We start from the raw sequence: 20548 nt of genomic DNA, 5'->3' as shown, positions 1-20548 counted from the left end.
GGGACAGAAACTGAAATGGCGCCCTCACAGTTCATTCTTGTATGTGATTCCTTGGCAAGTGATCCATAGTACATTAATACTGTTCTTCTTCAATTCATACATCATCAAATCATACATGTGTAACCATGGTACCCGAGTTCACTCCTAAATATTCTCATTTTAGAAAAAATGACTGAACAATTTATCCCTTTCTATTTAATCTGGAAATCTAAGAGAAAGAAGTGTTGACTTGAAATCGTGATTCGAGATATATGTCTTGTAGACATATCCATCAGCAGAACAAATTGAACACGCAAACTCTGTATCAATAACAGGAAATAGTGACTCTCTCTCTGTCTGAAAGAACCATTATAGGATCATGTTTAGGTTCATACAACACAGATAATCTAAACTGGCTAATGATTCCTAGGGATATATCAAACTTTATTACTCAAGGCTACATTCTGTATAACACGACTCATGGACAATGGAGGAAGGAAATGGAACTGTTGAAAATCACAGTACTTAAAATTGGTATGTGAAATTGAGATCAATACCTAATGAATATGAAATGAGAGGTAGAGTAAATCTAGTCAAATCTATCGATGTGAGCCATCATTTTAAAATCTGTATCCGTCATAGATGAATGCCTAATGAATATGAAATGAGAAGTTGGGAATATAGTAACGTCCACCAATCTGAATCAGCATCCGTCATACGTTTGTACACGTAACAGACGATACGGCTATCACCTGTCTGTTTACATCCTGGCAAATTCCTCATTCTTGGAATTTCAAGGATTTCTCAGAAAGGTTAATATTCAGGTTCACCAATGGTATACAAATTCCATATCATTAGAAATAGCTTTTATGGTATAGTTTCAGAATCAGAATTTTGCAAAGATTTTACAAGATCAAGAATACTCGTGTAGAATTCATACGTTCAAATTCTACAATTTCAAATAAAGCCCTTTTTTGTTCACAAAAACAGTGTGTCACATTACTATCACAAGGGCTTGCACATCCACGTTCTGACCAGCATGTTGAATTTGGCTTAAATGCATGGTGCCAGAGTTCAATTGAGACAAAACGCATTTCGTAAATTATGTAACTTACAACTTCGAAATGTGTCCTTTTTTCCATTTCAAACACTTTAACAACTTCGTAGCAGCCCATCAAGGTGTGAAACTAGTCAATTAATTTTGTACTCAATCATATCAAAAAGTAACAAGACATTATTTTGACATTGCAGCGATTCTCAAATTACATGCAATACTTACAGCATTACTGGTGTTAATGTCTGTGCTTCCCTTCAAGTAATCCAGTACCTTCTCCAAGTTGCCTGCACGAGCTGCTCGGAGGAAACTGGCGTTCCCATCCGTCTACAAGAAAGATGATAAACAATAGTTAAATTCCACTGTACAGTTCACCATATTAGTGACAGTTACCAAAATCAATCATAACAGTAATGAAAAGACAGAAGGAAGGATTTTTCAAAGATGACCAAAACTGACTTTATATACAATTTAGGTTATTCTTATTAAGTAGTTTAGCCTGACAGATAAATTCTAAAAATTCATTGTGCGGTTCAACGATTTCCACCAACAATGAACAATTTAGTTCTTTTTTGCCATTTTCAGTATCTCTCATCTGATTGGTTAGGCTTTGTTTATTTACTTAGTAACCAATTATGAATATTTTATGTTAATATTATCTACACTTAACATAATCAGTGTCATACTAAGTTTTGTTATTATCTAACTTTTGGTGTAAGGAAAATTAGAAATCTATTTTCCTTTAATTTTATCTTTACACCATGTCAGCAGACGTCGTAAGTCTACTGCCATTGATTACTTCTATAAATAACATGACCAAAATGTTGTCAGTAATGATTTGCCTTGTAAACTGGCGGCTTTGTCAAATTCAATCTGATTAAAATCCAATGTACTGATTGGCTAGTTGTTCAGTGTGATTTATTACATTTGTTTTTGCTTGTATCAACCTTTGTTAAATATGTCCACGTCTTCGTCATCACCACCCAAGGGGGAGGTAACAGACCAAAAACGTGAAAATATACAGTTTTGATCTACATGTATTACCTCTGTTGCTTGTATATGTATCATCATTGGTTTAACATTTTTGTCTTTTCGTTACCACCGCAACGGCAGCTGACTATGACCAAAATGCAAACAAGTATACTAAACACAAGCAAAAATACAAAAGTAACATTGAGTAAATAACTGATCAATACATTTCGGATTTTTATGACATTTGGGTGAAATTGTCCATTTGCTCGTTTTATACATGTTAAACGTTGGAACATCATCCATCGATAAATCAAGCAAACAGTCAGATTGATAAAACCAGATTACCAGATTTCCTCCCTCAGTTACCAAGGTTACCCATCAAAATTATGGTATATGTACAAGGTAATGAAATCTATGCAAGATTCATAAGATTACCCCCTCCCCTCCCCTCCCCTCCCCTTGCTTCACATCACCATGGGGTTTCCCAACCTTAGCAAAAATGCTGACTCGGAGATAATAGCAAATTGCAATTTTTCGTCTTATTATCAGAATAGGATTGTACTAGCAACATTTATTAAAATATAATTATTGCAAATATTTTCCTGCAAATGAATACAGATATAAAAGTGAATTGAAAAAAACGTAAACATGCTTAAATCATGCAAATTGCTACCAAGAACTATAAACCTGAAAAACCCACTCTCAAAACATATTTGAGGTAAAATTCTTATAAATTCTGCAAAACTTTTAAAATTATATAATGTGATAAAGCATGCTTGATGCAAAGTGACAATAACTACACATACACTTGACATGCAGAAGTGCGACATGGGGAGGTGAACTAGGGTTAGGGATTTTGGGAGTTGAAGGGTTGGGGTTTTTTTTGTATGAAATGGACTTACAAGTATACCCTGTTGTTGTTCAGCTGGCGGGGCAGGGTTTGGCTCACTCTACAGAGAAAATTGGAAAATGTCCAACTTATAAAGCTAATCTGGTGATCCAGCAAACGCTCGTAAACAAATGACAAATAAGAATTGAATGCTGTGATAAAATAAACATTTCATTTTTTGCTTCAGCTAGCATAAAGAATTTATCATATTTGTTTCTCTATCAATCAATATAGCCCATACATACATTACATGTATATATGGTTAATGTGAATGATACTGCATAATAGGCATATTGTAAAATCAAATTTCAGTTGAATAATAATGTATGTAGCAAAATCAAATTCCAGTTGCAATTCAAACAGACTTTGGAATATATATATATATGGTGATCGTACAAGTATGTAAAAATATTCTCAATTAATAATGTGATCAAAATGAACTTTCACAACTTGCAAATTTCTTAATTTTATCAACCCATTCATAATTGAAAAGATCTGATCATTCTCAATGTTCAAAAGCGAAGAAGTTTTTAATCTCAAAAGTATGATAGAATGTATGATTTTAGAAATAAACGCGCAATTGAAATGAACATTGACAACTTTCAAACAAGCGTAGCAGTTTGAATACTCAAAGAACTATGCACAGAATGCCTAAATTTAGCAATAAACGTGAGTAAAATAAACATTATTGTAGAAGACAGAATATATGAATACATCTGATAATGACACTAGAACACATACAATGTCTAAATTTAGCAGCAAACATGTACTTGAGATTGAAATGAACAAGGTGACAGATTTCAAGACAAAATATGATACGTACATGAAAGATGATAATTGGCAGTATTAATTATGCATAACATTGACAGGGTTGCCATGTCGACAGGGTTGTCATGTTGATGTTTTTGGAAAGGGGATGTAATGGCAGGGGGATGTAATTTACCAACCAGGTCATAGGGAATTCTATCAAGGGTATAACAAATACATCATACACCATCAGTTTCATCCTATATTTACATCACATCTCTGTAAAATTTCACACCTCATATAACATTCAGCGCGGCATACTGCACATGATCTGAATACTAATATTTTACTACATACTACTGCATAAATTACACACTAATAATATATCACCCATACATTAGCAAATCATTCTCTCAAATTTCCCTATTCTGAGACCTGTCTTGTCTAAATTACCACACAGGCCTGCTCATACATAAACAAGGCACTCACTTACATACACACATTTTACTGTGAAGAATTCAGCCACAAAACAAATTCCATGTTAACAAATTATTCACAATCTTTTCCCCGTAAATGTCTAGTATATCACGTATGTAACTCTGTAAGGTGTGTCAAGATGGCTTATTTATACCACAGAGGGCGCTGTTCAGTTAGCTCATCTTCTTGATGCAAATTCAAATGTTCTCCTATCCCATACTATGTGGTGACTCACAAAGAAATGTTATATTTTTATCATTTTGACCCACAAAACAAAAGTTGTCTTTCATTGGAAGGCCCACTGACAAAAAAATATACATATAACTGTAGCAGATACATGTACACTTCAGTTCACAAAAGACCCCACCCTTCTAGAAACACAAAAATAAAGTGTCAGGCACACAGATACACAATATACACTTGAATATCAATCTTATGAGGTGATGATATAATTTGATAACATAGATGTAACAGTTTGGGTATTCCAATAATTTATTCTTGACATCTCCATAGTCTACATTCCATGATTAATCATACACAAGGATGTCATTTTATTCCTAGGTACAGTGATTTGTAGCTTGGATGTTTACACAAAGGTTAATGAGATGCTAACTCATTCGTCTCAGCAGTTGTATTTGAAACCTGGGTATCATAATATTCCAGACAGGGATATTTTTGGCATAAATTCATAGAACTTCCAAGGCAATGAATGAATGAATAATATATGTAAATGACAAGAGAACTTTTTCAATTCAATCTTTTTTACCCATTCATCACCTACATGTATCACACCAGTGCCAGTTAACTGATAATTAAAAGAGTTTGTGTATACTAAAACAAATTTGAATTTGGGAAAAAATCATCACACATCGTAAATTACATGTGACTTTTTTAATATCGACATACATGTAGTAAAGGGGTATACACAATGTATGCCCAGGGATAGATAAGTGTTGTTAGCCTGCAAAAACAACCAACTACTTCACAACGTTTTGCCAGCTACTTTTCAGGATTTGATTGAAAAATTCAACCAGTATCTTTCCATCTCAGGGTAGATTTATGAGTCTCACTCCTAGATATTACCGCTTACTTTTCACATTTTGATCGGCTACTTTGAAAATTAACTACAAAATGTACCTATACGATACCTACGACAGCTTCAGAACCTTCAATGCCAGACTACACTGTAGTTTCTAATCTCACATCTATAGCATCCCTATAACATCATCTTTATTCCACTAAGATTTACAACACTATGATCCAAAAGGTTCCAAATGCAGACAAATAAGTTATCATCTGATTAACCCCCTGTGTAAACAATAGTATCCAACGACTCAAGGACAGAATCTACTGAGCTAGAGTTACAATTCCAGGGAGGAAAATCAGACAAAATTTGCAGCTCAGCAGACGCTACAAGTTGCTTCTTTCCCTTGCGAACACACCCACAATTGTTGTTACACATCAATGCATATTACTTTCATGTAAATACCATGTTATTTGATTTGCAAACATTGCCCTAGGCTGCAGTACAGCACAATGCATATCCAGGGTTTGCTACCAAAGTACTATATTTAGACTACTTAAACTGCATACTTAAATCTGTTCAAGTGATTTCACATCAATATTGTAATAATAGAAATCTGCATAACAAAAGTACATAATTTGCATAACAAGCTACATGTTATTTTACTTGAGAATGTGTAGTTATGCTCATTTGCATGACAAAAGTCAATAATTAGCATCATACTATCTTTAATAATTTACATGATATAACTATTTGTCGACACTTGTATGAAATGTGACAATTTGCATGGCAAAGCCAAGAATTTGCATAATACTTTCATATCGACAATTTATATAAGTGTCTATTGTATTGATAATATTGCATGAAAAATTGTAAGGTGTAAAGATGGCAGCAACTACATTATCTGAAAGATACCCATTTTTGTGAAATCAAATTCAGGAAAAATGGCTTACCATTTTACTCCATAAAAATTGAGAATTACTTTCAGCGCGGACAATAAAATGAAGTTACTTCAGAACGGTATATCAGAAAAAAACGCGATATTTCAACCTGTCTACTATGAACCTTGATCACACGATGCTTTAAGAAAACAAATTTCAGACTAAAGATTTATAAGAATGCTTAGCGGACATTAATTATTTTTGACACAAAATTCAACCAAAACTTTTTTGACTGGAGAGATAGCCAAGCCTAATTAGACATCATGTTATCTTTGTATGTTCGATGTCTATGGAGCTGTCGCGACAGGTGTCGTGGAAACCGTATCAAGTTTGAATACTCAGGAAGTCATTCAATTCTATTCACCAGGTTTGTTCAGAATTCCAGCTGTTAATAGCACCTACATTTGTATTATATGCATGGGATAGAGCTAACGAATTCTAAACATGACGAATACCAGCATGTAAACTGTACAATTTCTATATATGTGCAGATCTTCTCCTGCAATATACATGTACACGTAATATTTCAACTAATTTTTATTACATACTTCCCTAAAAATGAGCATTAGTAATAATATGAATATTAAATAATTATTTTCCATTTTTATAAATTCTATATTTAGAGCACGTTTTCAAAACTTGTACAGATAACATAGCAATTATCATATTTGATCAGAGATCAAGGCAGCATTTTGTACCATGCATATTTACTGAGACATCCATTGCAAAAAAATGCCTCAAAACCAGTTGGCCATGCATTAATTTGATCAATTCTATTGAAATATAAAAGGGTAGTATGTTCAAAAAATCTACCACCTATAAATTCTATCCTCAAAAACTCATAATTTTGGAAAATATTATTCACAAAATTAAAGATCCCAGTGGTATAATTTGAAAAAAATTCTTCATTTTGTAACGATTAATGTATCCATAAATTCATTTCTGAGGCAGCTTTCAAACCCTTTTTATGGCCCATCCATTTCAACTCGTCTGGATTCCCTCATTTTATCTATGTTTTATCTATATAATGCTTCATGCATAGTTATTTGACAGTCAGTTGATGAATTAATCTCTGCACACGATTAGACAATAATTTGTCATTCCTGACACTTTTTTTACGACATGTTATAACTCTCAATGGATGGATCTATTACATAACCTTTCTAGATCATTGCTGGTATACATATTTATCTGTGTCTATGTGCACATGTATACTGTACACGTATGTCTGTGTCTGTGCATGTGTGTGTGTGGGTGTGGGTGTGGGTGTGTGGGTGTATGTGTGTGGGTGTATGTGTGTGTGTGCATGTGTGTGCGTGTGCGTACGTGCGTGCGTGCGTGCGTGCGTGCATATGCCTGTTCATGAGTGTGTATGCCTGTATGTGAGTGAATGTACAATATTTCATGTGTTATAAACACATTGAAATACGACTTTGTCGCATATGGTATCTGATCTTTGTGCCAGGTTTGAACAAAATGGCCGACAAATGCTGCAACCCAATATCAACATGCACATGTATATATATCACTTTTTACACAAGTTCTCCTAGACTCCCTATACTAAGCACATCACAATATTCCACATCTTAAAATTCATAGTTTCTGAGTTTTCTTCCATCACTTTTTTATTCAAATATCCCCCAGGTTCAATACACAGACAAAATGTATATTACAATGAAATGGCCATGCAGCTGTTTTTTCACAACTTGAATACAGGAAAAAACTCTGATCAATTAAAAATTGAAATTTCCGGAGCTACATCTTCTTTGCATATGTAAGGTATATATGATAACCTCTATAATATAAATCACTCATTTGTGCAGGTGTTGTCATTTAACAAGTTACCATGGTGTGACATTATCCCTCACCACATGGGATTCATTGTCATTTCTTTAGATGACACCTTACATGATGTATGGATTATCAAAGCATTTTTCATCACCATTAAATAATGCATAATTTGAAAACGAAGGATATAATTCTCGGTACCTGAAATAGCATTTCATCTTAAGCTAGAGGGTGAAAATAGAACAAGGTTGACTAATTCTTGGCACCTAAAATAGCATTTCATTTAAGCTTCAGGGTGAAAATAGAACACGAAGGTTGACTTATTCACAGTACCTGAAATAGCATTTTATCTTATACTTGAGGGTCAAAATAGAACAAGACTTATATTTTCACGCCCATACAGTAATGCATATATATGACGGCAGCCATGATGTTGGGCAAGAAATTGAATGATCATCACTTTCATGACACGCCTACATACATGTAGTAAAATTCTACTTCAGGTATTCAACAAGAATCCACAATGTATAATGATGAGTCAGCTACAACATATATAATTTTTCATTTTTATACTCGAACTAATAACTCACCTTTGCATTACTCAAGAGACATAATTACAGAACACTATATAATTTTTCATTTTCATTTTTTTAAATAATAATTCACTTTTCATATTATAATACACTAGAGACATAATTACAAGTCATTCATATGTTATAAAATGAATAAATCTTCATTTGAATTATCTGGAGAGATGTTACAAAATGAGATTCCTATCATCAACATACCTGGACAACTACAAATAAATCATACCTACATGATGATAACAGACAACACAAGACAGTTCAATCATCCCTACACTTTGTACCTGATGAAAACACAAGACGGAATCATTTCTTACAAACAATCTAATATCCTTGTTATCACCTTGACATACTTTCCACCCAGTAAAAGGACACAAACGCAAAGTGTACAGGTATTAGATTCTCCAGGAATGTAAATCCATAAACATTCCAATGTCATTACATTTATCTTGAAATCATGGTAAATTTTAAAGTTGGACAATTTTTATCATCATCGTAAATAATTAGTCTGACACAGACTTATCACAAATGAAATGGTCCAGAAAATTTGACGAAGAACAAAAAATAATCCTATATATCCAATCCCTCTGTTGATAGGATAACACTAATGTGTGGACCTGGGTTTGAATCCCTGGCCTTTAAACCTTAAAGTTAAAGTCATAGCAACGTTAATACCTTAAGGATTTTCAACCGATAATCAATCAATTAAGGTGTACATGTATACCTCAATTCATGAGTGGTCTTGTGTCACAACTTTCACCATGTTATTAATACTTCACTCTTTCTTGACAACATTGGCTGACAGTCCATACTTATAATTAAGTTGAAAACCTTATCATTTGAAGCATTAATTAAAGATTTTACTACTACCAATACGCCTAAAAACCAAAATTTTAATTATTGCAAGCGGTCACCCTGAACCAATTTGCTATTACGTAAAGGAACATGATAAATCATTTTCTGATCTCATTCATTAGTATAGTAGTTGCAATTTAGCTTATCATCACACATACATGTACATGTTCACCTTGGGTTGCATGACTATATATAGCATATAGGAAAGAATGAATTTATAATTACAATGCACCATTCATACCACAACTTTACTACATGTAAATCTAAAGCCACGTCATCAAGAGGATTATTTTTATTTTATTTTTTTAAACACATTTTGCCATTTATTTCATGGTACTTTAGTGGTTTTGTGATTCAAATGGTAATTTCCACAAACCAATGAATACTTTCTTTTCATCTTAAAAGCATACACCAAATTTAATCCAAATGTGGGTATGTAAGATTGGACTTCCTCGGTGTATGTTCCCAAACCCAGTAAAAACACTGTAACAGTAGCTTCTCCATCTTTTATTTGAAGTCCATCAAAACATTATAACTGACACTTAATAGTATGTTAGACTGACTAACTGGAGCCATGTATCAAACAAGATACCAAAATCAATACATTTGATTTTATACACATGAATCATAAGTGCAATTTCATGTAATAGCAGATATCAATACGACAAGCCTGATTCAACAATGCTAATATTCTGAGAAAACTAGAAGCTTTGGCAAAAGGAGACTGACATTACTATTACAACGAGTAACACTGAAGTAAAGCACTTTCTCTATGTGCTACTCATTTATAGCATTCATATCAAATGTAAAAGCATACTCAGTCTGTTAATACAAGGGTATCTTAAATCACATTAATGCAATTGTTCTTAAGTTCCACTTAAAAATGTCATTTTCATATTCATGCAAACAAACGAAAATTTAAAGTAACACACAACATCATTGCACATCACTGCAATATCTGTGCGAAATGTATTCAAGAGTCACATTAATTATAATATTTCATATTTTATTCTACACTCCTATTCAAATTAAATTCGCATAATTCTTATTTTTTATATGGGACAGGAATTTCTGATATATGGGGCAGGAATTTCTGATATGATGACAACAGCCTTCATGAAATAATTTTTTTACAAAATATTTGGAGTATAGAATAATCTGTCTTCCAGCCAACATTGCGCAACACACTAAAGAAACTATCCCCAGTTCTAGATTCTTGAATATCGTCACAGGACACTAAGAAATCTGAGATGCAAAGAATTCACAGGACACTACGAAATCAGAGATGCAAAGAATTTTTTATATCAGAGATGAAAGAATGTCAACAATATTAATACTAATCCATGTAGAATCCTTCAGCTCATGTCAGGAATTTATCATGTCCAGTAAGTATTTCATTACATCATACATGGACACTGTTTATTGTAATATTGATGGTGAATATGTTGACCTGTTATTCAATATGAGACGATAAAATGATACCAGTACATATAACTGTTGTATTGGGGTACTAGTTAGTATGTCTTCTTGTTGAATCTAAGACTTTGCTCTACTCATTGATTATGTGGAAATCAGCCAGACTTGCACAAACACAGGGAAAGTTTTTCCACAACTTTATAGTTACTGACGACTGAGCTTTTCCATAATGTTATAATATCCATGTACCTACTGGGATGTCATTTACTGTCCTGCTGTCACCCATTCATTATGTGGAAATCATCAACTCGATCAAGACTTTAATAATCAAAACTGGAGGAAAGGTTTTACCATGACTTTACTAAACATTACTAAAGTCATGGAAAAGCTTTCCTTGTATATATTGACACAGAATCAACTTTTCCATAATTTTACCATTTCCGAGTACACACTGGGATCAGACACTAATTTACTCATTTATTTACCTTACTTCACAGTTGCCGATCCATTATATGGAAACCCACAGACTTAGACAAACAGAAGGAAAACTTTTCCACATTTACTGACACGCATTGAACTGTTCCATAATTTTATAATTTCCAGGGCACAGACTGGGATCAGACAGTTATTTACCTAACTAGTATATCACACAGACACCAATCCATTATGTGGAAAGAACAGACTTAGATAAACAGAAGGAAAGCTGACTTAGATTAACAATTAGTGTAATTTGTTTATCCATAATACCGATTTACCGCTCAATAAATATTGACAAGGACCACCAATCTCATCATTAGGATTAAAGGATATACTGCCTTGTGTCAGATAACTTAAGTTTATCAGAGGTCTTACTCTTTGTGATATGGTTCACTTAAACTCTTAACTTCTCCTTATATCACCAACTTTGGGGTCTCATTGACGTAAGCTTTTTTCTAGATTTCGTTGTCTGACGTTTGATGTGCCAGTGACGTCAATCAATGCCTACCCTGATATAGAGAACTCTTAGGTTCTAACAAACCAAAAATTGGAAATTTTCTTTCACTTAGAGAAAGATGGTAATTGAATCTATGCTGTGATGTCAACAAAAGTCTAGTCTGATATAGAGGGATCTTGGATCGTCATAGTCCAAAGATTGGCCTTCTCTTCATTTACAGCATATCAACAGCACTGGAGCTGTAATGACGCTAGCTTCTTGTCTACGGCCCACTTGTGCTAATATCATATATTTAACCACACCCAATAAGTAGTACTAGCATATCATTGTATACAGATTTACATACTATTACCCTACATGTAAATTATATCAATGTTAACTCTGGTGTTCATCTGAATAATGTGTTCATTTACATAATGACTTCATTTGAATAATGAAATAGTCTGATGTAGTGTTATCACACCCCACTGCAAACAATTACTTTGAGTGTTAATTTACATAATGACTTCATCTGAGTAATCAAATACTGTGACATGGCGTTATCACTCCCCATTGCAACCAGTTTAGGTGTTCATTTACATAATGACTTCATTTGAATAATCAAATAGTCTGATGTGGTGTTATCACTCCCCATTACAACCAATCAGCTTCAAATCATATTTTCAAACTTCACAAATAGATTTTTACTGATAATAGCACAAGCGAATAGTTTATCAGACATGAGCTTTCGTAGTTACAAATTTAATACGCTGTAAGATACTGGTCTACAAAACCCATTTCTTGTCTGTAAAGATTATTATAATAAGCCACCAACATGAAACTGTAATCTTTTTGTAATCACCATAGAGATGTAACTTAAATTTTTTTTAATATTATACTTGTTTTATTACATATTTATTTATGTAAAAAGTTGATGTTTACATGTATGTCGATACGAACTGGATATATCCAATATGGCGGCTGGCAGATATTGAAACTATAATACTGTGGTGTATAGAACCACCGTCTGTCGTTTGTGGTTTTTTGAGGTCAACAACCAGACAGCCTGTCAGAGAGTACAATGTACTCCATTGTACATTACGCTGGCTTCATTTCAAATGAAGTATAGGTGAACTCAATACATGCATACATCCATTGTATTATATAGAATACATCAGTGTGACAAAGATATATACAAAACTGTTCTCTAGTGTAAACATTTTACCTTGCATTCATAACCAACAATTTTAATATTTGCCATGGTAAAATGTTCAATGGTATCAATATCATAATGGACAGTGGTATACTGCATAAACAAATTCGTTTGGCAACATCCCAGTGTAACTACATCTGGGTTACATATGGTATTTTCCAAAGGGAAAACATCTAAACATTTTATTTTGCATGTGTACAAAAATTTCAATATTTGCCTTCATAAAATGTTTAATAATAGCATAGCCTATTAGGCATTGTACTACATATCCCGCACTTCTTTTGGGAACACATTGGTATTTTGCAAAGACATACATGTATTATAAGCAACATGCGGGGTGTCAAAATGAAACAAAGATACATTTTCTAAAACTGTATATCCAATTTCACAACTACGAACTAGACACATCCAAAAAAACAAAGATGTTTACTAGATATCAAATATCTACTAGTAATATTTTCATATTGTAAAAATTTCAAAAATTTACCTGACTCGGCACTAATATTACAATGAAAGGGTCAAAATATGATGCAAAAACAAGATTGTTTTTAAAAAGATTTTGGTGACAACAATATAACGAGTATTGAAAGGAGAAAATGCTCACTACAGATCTTAACAAACACCTATATCTTTCTACAGGGGTCAAATAACATAAATGTTTATAACATGACTTTTTTCACAAAAGACTAGGAACCCTGGTAACAGCCGATAAATCTGGTACAATATTTACAGAGATTTCCTTGTAACATAATTTTGGTGGAAAAATTGGTAAAATACCAGTGAAACTGAATTCAATTTGACCAATGTAACAACCCTGTGATGACAAAACACTAAAATAGTGAGAAATATACCACAGACTCATCATTGAATGTTATTGATTATCTTGGGGCCATATTTGATATGACAGTCACATCAAACGATTTATATCGGTTTTCAAAATGTCAACATAAGGTCATAGGTACAAACGGTACGTGTACTCACAACAATGTATGAAATGAAAACTTAGTAGACACTGAAAAACAACAAACTCATGCCAAACCAGTTTTAGTGTGCCATGTGGGGACAAGGACAAGAAAACAGACTTATATAAAGTTGATTTCAAACCAATTCAAAATTCCACATTGGAACAAGAAGCTTGCAGTGGCTACTCCATCATTAGTCTAGTTTCTAGTTCCTGACGACCGTGTTCCGATCTACACTACGTAATGTGTGAAGATAACGTAGTGTAAATCGGACCACGGTTGTCAGGAACTAGACTACTCCATCATTCATGGCAAGAAATTTATTATTTTGAGAGTTCACACTTTTAAACTATGAACCCTATTTTACACTGTACTAATTAATAAATTTGAACATATTTAACCGGATATATTTCAAGACCTTTGCATACATCATGTCAACTGTACATAACTTGCAAACCATAAAGTACTTTGCCTTCACAATAAACCACTTCAGCATTCCACAAGGCAATTCTTTCCATGTATATTGCTAAATTTAATAGTTCTTTTCAGGTCAAAGGTCAACTCAGGTCAAAAGTTCAAACGTATCAAATGACAGAAATTGATACAAATGTATGTTTGAAGGGATTGAAGAGCTATACATTTGTGATATCAATGACAGCGACTTTAAAAATATGAACTGACAAACAAGTCTTGAATTCATGGTATGCCGAGTAAAATATTTTCTAGTATGACCATAAATTAGATTTTGATATGACCAAGATTCATACTCATACACATCAAATAACAGTTTTCAACAATGACAAATATCGTTGTCAGAAATATGAGTAACTGATCAAGTATTGGGCAAATCTGGGGGTTTTTTTATGTATTCTAAAAATTCAAAAATTCAGATTCACAAGAATGACCTGAGGATGAACTTTCCAATAACACTAATGCTTTGAAAGATTTCCTATCTTGTCACCAACAAATCTCTGATGATACTCTACAAGTGCAGAGCAATCACCGTTAATGTAAGGATTATAGTTGTTTTGACACACGACAAGTATGAAACACTACTTATTTTTTTATATTTTTTTTATTCATCAGATAACCAATGGGAACTACATGTATAGTCGCATTTATAGGCTCCTTTGGTTCAGTGTCAGTGCAGGAGGAAACCGGAATACCCAGGGAAAACCTGCGTTGTACATTAGACGTCAAACTGAACGACACTCTTCTTACTTACAGTGTGGTATATTGAATCAAACCCAAATAAAAATACTAGATAAAATACCTCATCACGTATTCAGTTTTGCTATATTTTGCTCTGAAACACCACTAGATAAAATACCTCTCAATACGCATTCAATTTTGACATACTCGTATTTTGTTCTGGAGTTAATCCCTTCTCTAAAACATACCAGTCTCCTACTTCTAGCCTTTTTAATAACATAAACCAACAATACGTGATATTTCACAGACAGACTGAAAACAGGCCTCAATTGACTGGCAACCTGCCATAACCCCAAGTATTGTACAATCAATACAACTCTATGAACCATCAGTGTCTGAACTGTTCACCTACCTAGATGATTCCACCCTGTTGTCAATCTTTCATACATGTACAATACCGCATTCTGTTGTCTACATGAATCAAAATGAGAGCGCATGTTCTATAAAGTATTATATATAAGTCATTACATGTAATTTTTGTTTGCATTTTGAAGCAATTCTTAATTAAGACGGCTTTAATTCTATGTTTTAACAAATGTATAACACTTAAAAATTATTGTTGTTCACATGAATGCAATCAGTTCTTTTGTATGTGTGCAACTATGTGCCATGTGTACATGCATGTCTGTCTCTCCGTCTATCTGTCTGTCTGTCTGTCTGTCTGTCTGTCTGTCTGTCTCTACCTGTCCATCTGTCTCTGTCTGCTTGTGTGCATCTGTGTAAGTGGTGTAAAAATCATGAAAATATTCTCCCACACCCAAATACCTTTATGTCCTGAAGTGCGGTGGCATTCTCGTTTAAGAATGTATACGGATTTAGTTTGTCTAGCTCAATAATGAAATGAAACTACATATAGCTATCAACTACAACGATGTATAATATCAAAGCAGCCTGAAGACATACAGAACGTATCATATTCCACACAGAAAATATAGAAAGATACACTGTACCTAATTTGTATCAAATCAATTGAATCTCAATTCAAAATGGCCGACAACCAGATAGCATGGAAGTTACAACAAACCCTACAGAAACGTAGCGAGACTAGTAAATTGTGTATTACGACAACCATATTTTATTTAAACCTACCCAAAGGATAGATAAGGATATGGAATAATCCCTGCAGTAAATATTCAAAATAGATATTGTTCTATTGTCAAAACATGTTTTTGGTAATTCATATTTCATTTGAAATACACTAGTATATAATGGATTATTACATGTATGTACCAGAGATTACTTGCACATATGTGTGCGTATATACTAGTAGGGTTTGCACTGCAGTGCAATACCAAAAACATTATTGCATACCTGGATGCAAATGATATGCAAATGAGATGCAATCATTCGTTCTACACAAAAGTGAATGATTGCATACTGTTATTTCTACAGAAATTTGTTGTTTCGGATAAACATGTGTAACAATAACAGAATCCCATTCCGCATGACTGCCAGTGTTGGTACTCAAAGGTATTTGCACTCATGCTTGCAATGTTTGCTGCTGCACTTTCACTCTCTATGCTCTTGAAAGTATTGCCGCAGAAAACACTGCAAGCACTCATGCAAATACCCCGAGTACATGTATGTCGCACTTGCACTCACACGTCACAGGGTTCGGTCATATTATAAAGCTCAAAAAAGGTGACAAACTTCATACATTTACTCTTCTCGTGGGCATCAAAACAGGATGGCGTGATTGCAAATAATAAGAATTTTATATATTTACTGCTTTGTTTTCAACATTTTGAGTTCTTAGTAACAGTCTTGTGACTAGCCATATAATGTAATCTCTTCACTACATTACACATCCCTACTTCCGTTCAGTTACACATGTGCAACTTTCACTCTCACAATCGCCATACCTCCTAAAATATCAAGGTCAAAGGTCAGAAAGACGACCAAGTGTGGGAGCTATATTGAAACATGTTTACCAAGTACTACAGATAAGTGCTCCTCTACAAGCACAACACTCTAGACGGACTACTTGTAATCGTAGCGTCTGTGTTCTGAATTCTTCACTGATTAAGTTCATCTTGACATGGGTGAAATCACAGAATATCTGAAATAGCGCAAACTTAAATACTAATGGGGTGTTTGTCAGCCAGATGTTTCTAATGACATGCTGACTGCAACCATGCACAAGTAGAACATGTAAACTTAGCTAAGTCATCTTCACTGGTTGATTTCGACTACCGGTATGTCCTGACAGGACCTGGTCATAATTAACCAGCAAAGATACAAAGTTACATGTACATTTTGTACTTCAATTACTGTCATTTTATACCCATCATCCACCCACCCCCACTCCCACCTTTTTCAGGCTAAGCAAATTTAACATTGGAGATGAGAAAAGTTACATCTATTCCTTGAGAGTTGGTCTGGCGGGGTGGCATTGATTTACATCCATGAAATACAATATATTCATAATAGTGTATGCTTGTTACTAGGTATTATTGGTGTATTAATATTAATCTACAATTTACATACGATAATGAATGTTCAGAAACTCTAGGTTCATAGTTACAAATGAAAAGTTCCTCTCGTAGAGTAAACAAATATGGGATTCAGGTCCAAACAAGATGTTTTGACTCTGTGAGTAGAAACTTTCATTTGCAGTTATTATTAACGTGTTAGGGTGGAACTCAAAATTGACAATGCTGGATAAAGAGACTTTAACATACAAGGGCCTCAATGGAAAAAAGTCGAAGTCGACCCTTCAACAATTTGCATTGTTTGTAATGCTTATTGAGTTATACCCTGAATTAGGATATTTTATAATTTTTAAAAAGTCACAACTGTTTTCAGAAAGATCTTGGTTTGGTTTCTCCACATACTTGAGGAGTACAGAGAGAAAGTTTTTGTCCCAAATTACACCCGCCTTACTTTTAGGGGTTACATTATCAAACCCTACGTTATCACCCCTATCATTAATTCGTTGTATTATCACACGTAACATTTGGGCCATGTCAAATTGTCATGAATCACGGACTGTTCAAAATAACACATGGTGATTAGAACACATCATTAATCATGATGTAGCTTACTTAGTTATAGTCTAGCAGACTATTCTGTGCTTTTATGAGATTTTATTGGATTTTTTCAAAACAACAGCTTAGGGACGATTGCACAACGTTGCACAACCTCAATAAGTGAACTTCAGGACAAAAAACCCTCCACCACCACCACCCCCCCCCCCCCCAAACAAACGTTCACAAGTGTGACATCGATACATTTATATATGATGTAAACCATGATAAAAATTGTAGTGGTCACACCACTATGATGACACAATGTAAAAACATTAACATACACATACACATTAACATACTAAACGGAAACCCAACACTGTACAGTATATCACATTAGCAGTAATTTTAATCAGCTAATCAACATCTCAGTAGTAAATACAGAATTACTGAAGACATGAAAGTTTTTGAAATTTTGTAAGAAGTACGAATATGAAGTCCAGCAATCACATTGACACAAGACCCCCTCCCCCGCCTCTCCTAGACGAAGTTCATTTATTGAACAGTTCATTTATTGAACTTGTTCGGCATTGTGCGATCATCCCTTAGGGAAGATACACTGACTTTAAATTCTGCTTTTCACACTGTATGTACTGACTGTACATGGCAGATCTCTCCAACTACATCAATTCGGTATATTAAAGTCATCTCTCTACAGACATTAATAGGTGTTATGTAGTGTAATCTGTGGTTTCATGGGATTTTATTGGATTTTTTTCAAAACAACATTTAAGGAAGATATATTGAACTTAAATGCTGCTGTTCACACTAGACTGTGGCGAATCTCTGGAAATATGTCACTTTAGTGATTGCATAGGTCAAATTTCTATAGACGTGTAGTAATAACCTTTGTAAACAATGAAAAATGAATGCTGAAATGAAAGCCAAGATTATCCCTTTCATAATATTTTGGAAGGTATATTTTGACATCTTTTATTGCGTTCAACAAATTTGTATTTTCACTACAAATTCCCATATCTCACGGATTTAGTTTTTCCTGAAAACTGAACAATTCACCAGTTTCCGCTCCTGCAATTACTTGAGAGAATACAGGAATGCAAACAACAAGGAATCTTTCATTCTACTCTACTGTACTGTACAATGCAGTTGTAGTTTCTTGTGTCATTTTACTTTCTAATGGAAAGCTAAATCAGTGACGCCAATAAATTAAACAGAATTTGACTACTGTATTTTCATCTGTTTCTCCTTCCTTGTTCTGTTATCAGCATTTCCCAAACTTAAAGACCAGTTTTACACACAGGCCAACATTCTTTGTATTTGATGTCTTTACAAGATGAAGGAAACAACACACCAAATATAATCATCACTCTAAGTCTATTGTAGAAATTTCTTGAGAATAAAATATGGATCACAATATGAATTAAAACATCTTTGAGATCTATTAGTTTTGGTAGAAACTGCATCAAAAAAGTGGATTAATCCACCTTCTACCAGGGGGTATTAGTATTACATGTAGTTTGCACACAAAAACTACAAATTGGGAAAAACAGGAGTAAGTGTATTTTGCTCTCGTTTACCCCTACCACGCCTAGTATTTCGCTATAATGATCATATATATTTAAACCTAAAATTAGATCAAGATTTCCTGCAGCCACGCTAAATATGGTAATCATGTTTACATCATATAAATCAGACCTCCCAGTTGTTGGTTCTAATTGGTTGGTGATGCTACTGATTAGTGTGTCCTCTAAGCAAACTTGACGTGCCAGTGACACAAACAATTTCTAGTGACGCACCAAAATTTAGTGTTCCGTTATCGCTTACTATCTGGTGACTCACAAGAAATCCCACTTTCTCTCATTTTGACTCACAACAACAAAATTTGACTATCATTAGAGGGCACATGATGACATATCACAGTGGAAGAATTAAAACCCCAATCCAAATTTGCGCAGGTTTTCTAGCCATAGCTTCATAAAGCAATAGGTTGTTAACAAAAAGCAAGGTGTGGTAGGGGAAGAGTGAAAGCAAAACCCCCACGCAACTAAATTCTACATGCCTCTGCTTGTAAACAGGTTACAAAACATGTGATAGTAGTTTGATATATCTGTCTACAACCCATAATACTACTAACCAATGATTAATCAGCTAAATATTTGAAGGAGGCTAAGGGTTTCAAAAATAAACTTAGTCTTCATGTCTAGACCACAAGTTTCAACACGTACAACATTTTAAAACATTGTGGTGTTTTCTTAACAGAGAACTTTTGAAGAAATGAAATAAACAAGATTCTCTGTTGTATCAAGCATAGCTCGTCATGCATTGAAAGTTGCTGTCAATGCATCCAAAGTTTGTTGAACTCCAGTTTAGCGCAATATGTATGAAAGCCCTAGTCACTAGTAGTAAGCAGATTCATACATGTAGTCACAGATATCAATAAATTTGTCTTTTCTAAGCCCCCCCCCCTCCCCGTAGCTGCTGCTACAAATTTTCCTTATTCATACAAAAGTCCCATCAAATTCCACAAACAAAACC

The 20548-nt window shown here is 34.0% G+C and overlaps 1 protein-coding gene across 1 annotated transcript in view; it reads right to left on the bottom strand.

The window, feature by feature from the left end:
* Positions 1-20548, bottom strand: part of LOC144452060 (uncharacterized) — a 152237-nt gene that overhangs the window by 119458 nt on the left and 12231 nt on the right. Inside the window, exons 2-3 of the mRNA XM_078143071.1 lie at positions 2908-2955; positions 1259-1360 (exon numbers count right to left, since the gene is read on the bottom strand). Of these exons, the coding sequence (XP_077999197.1) occupies positions 1259-1360; positions 2908-2955 (150 nt within the window). The remainder of the gene's footprint in view (positions 1-1258; positions 1361-2907; positions 2956-20548) is intronic.

This window comes from Glandiceps talaboti, chromosome 22 (assembly GCF_964340395.1).
Source record: "Glandiceps talaboti chromosome 22, keGlaTala1.1, whole genome shotgun sequence".
NCBI lineage: Eukaryota > Metazoa > Hemichordata > Enteropneusta > Spengelidae > Glandiceps > Glandiceps talaboti.
This window is presented reverse-complemented; position numbering and strand designations above follow the sequence as displayed.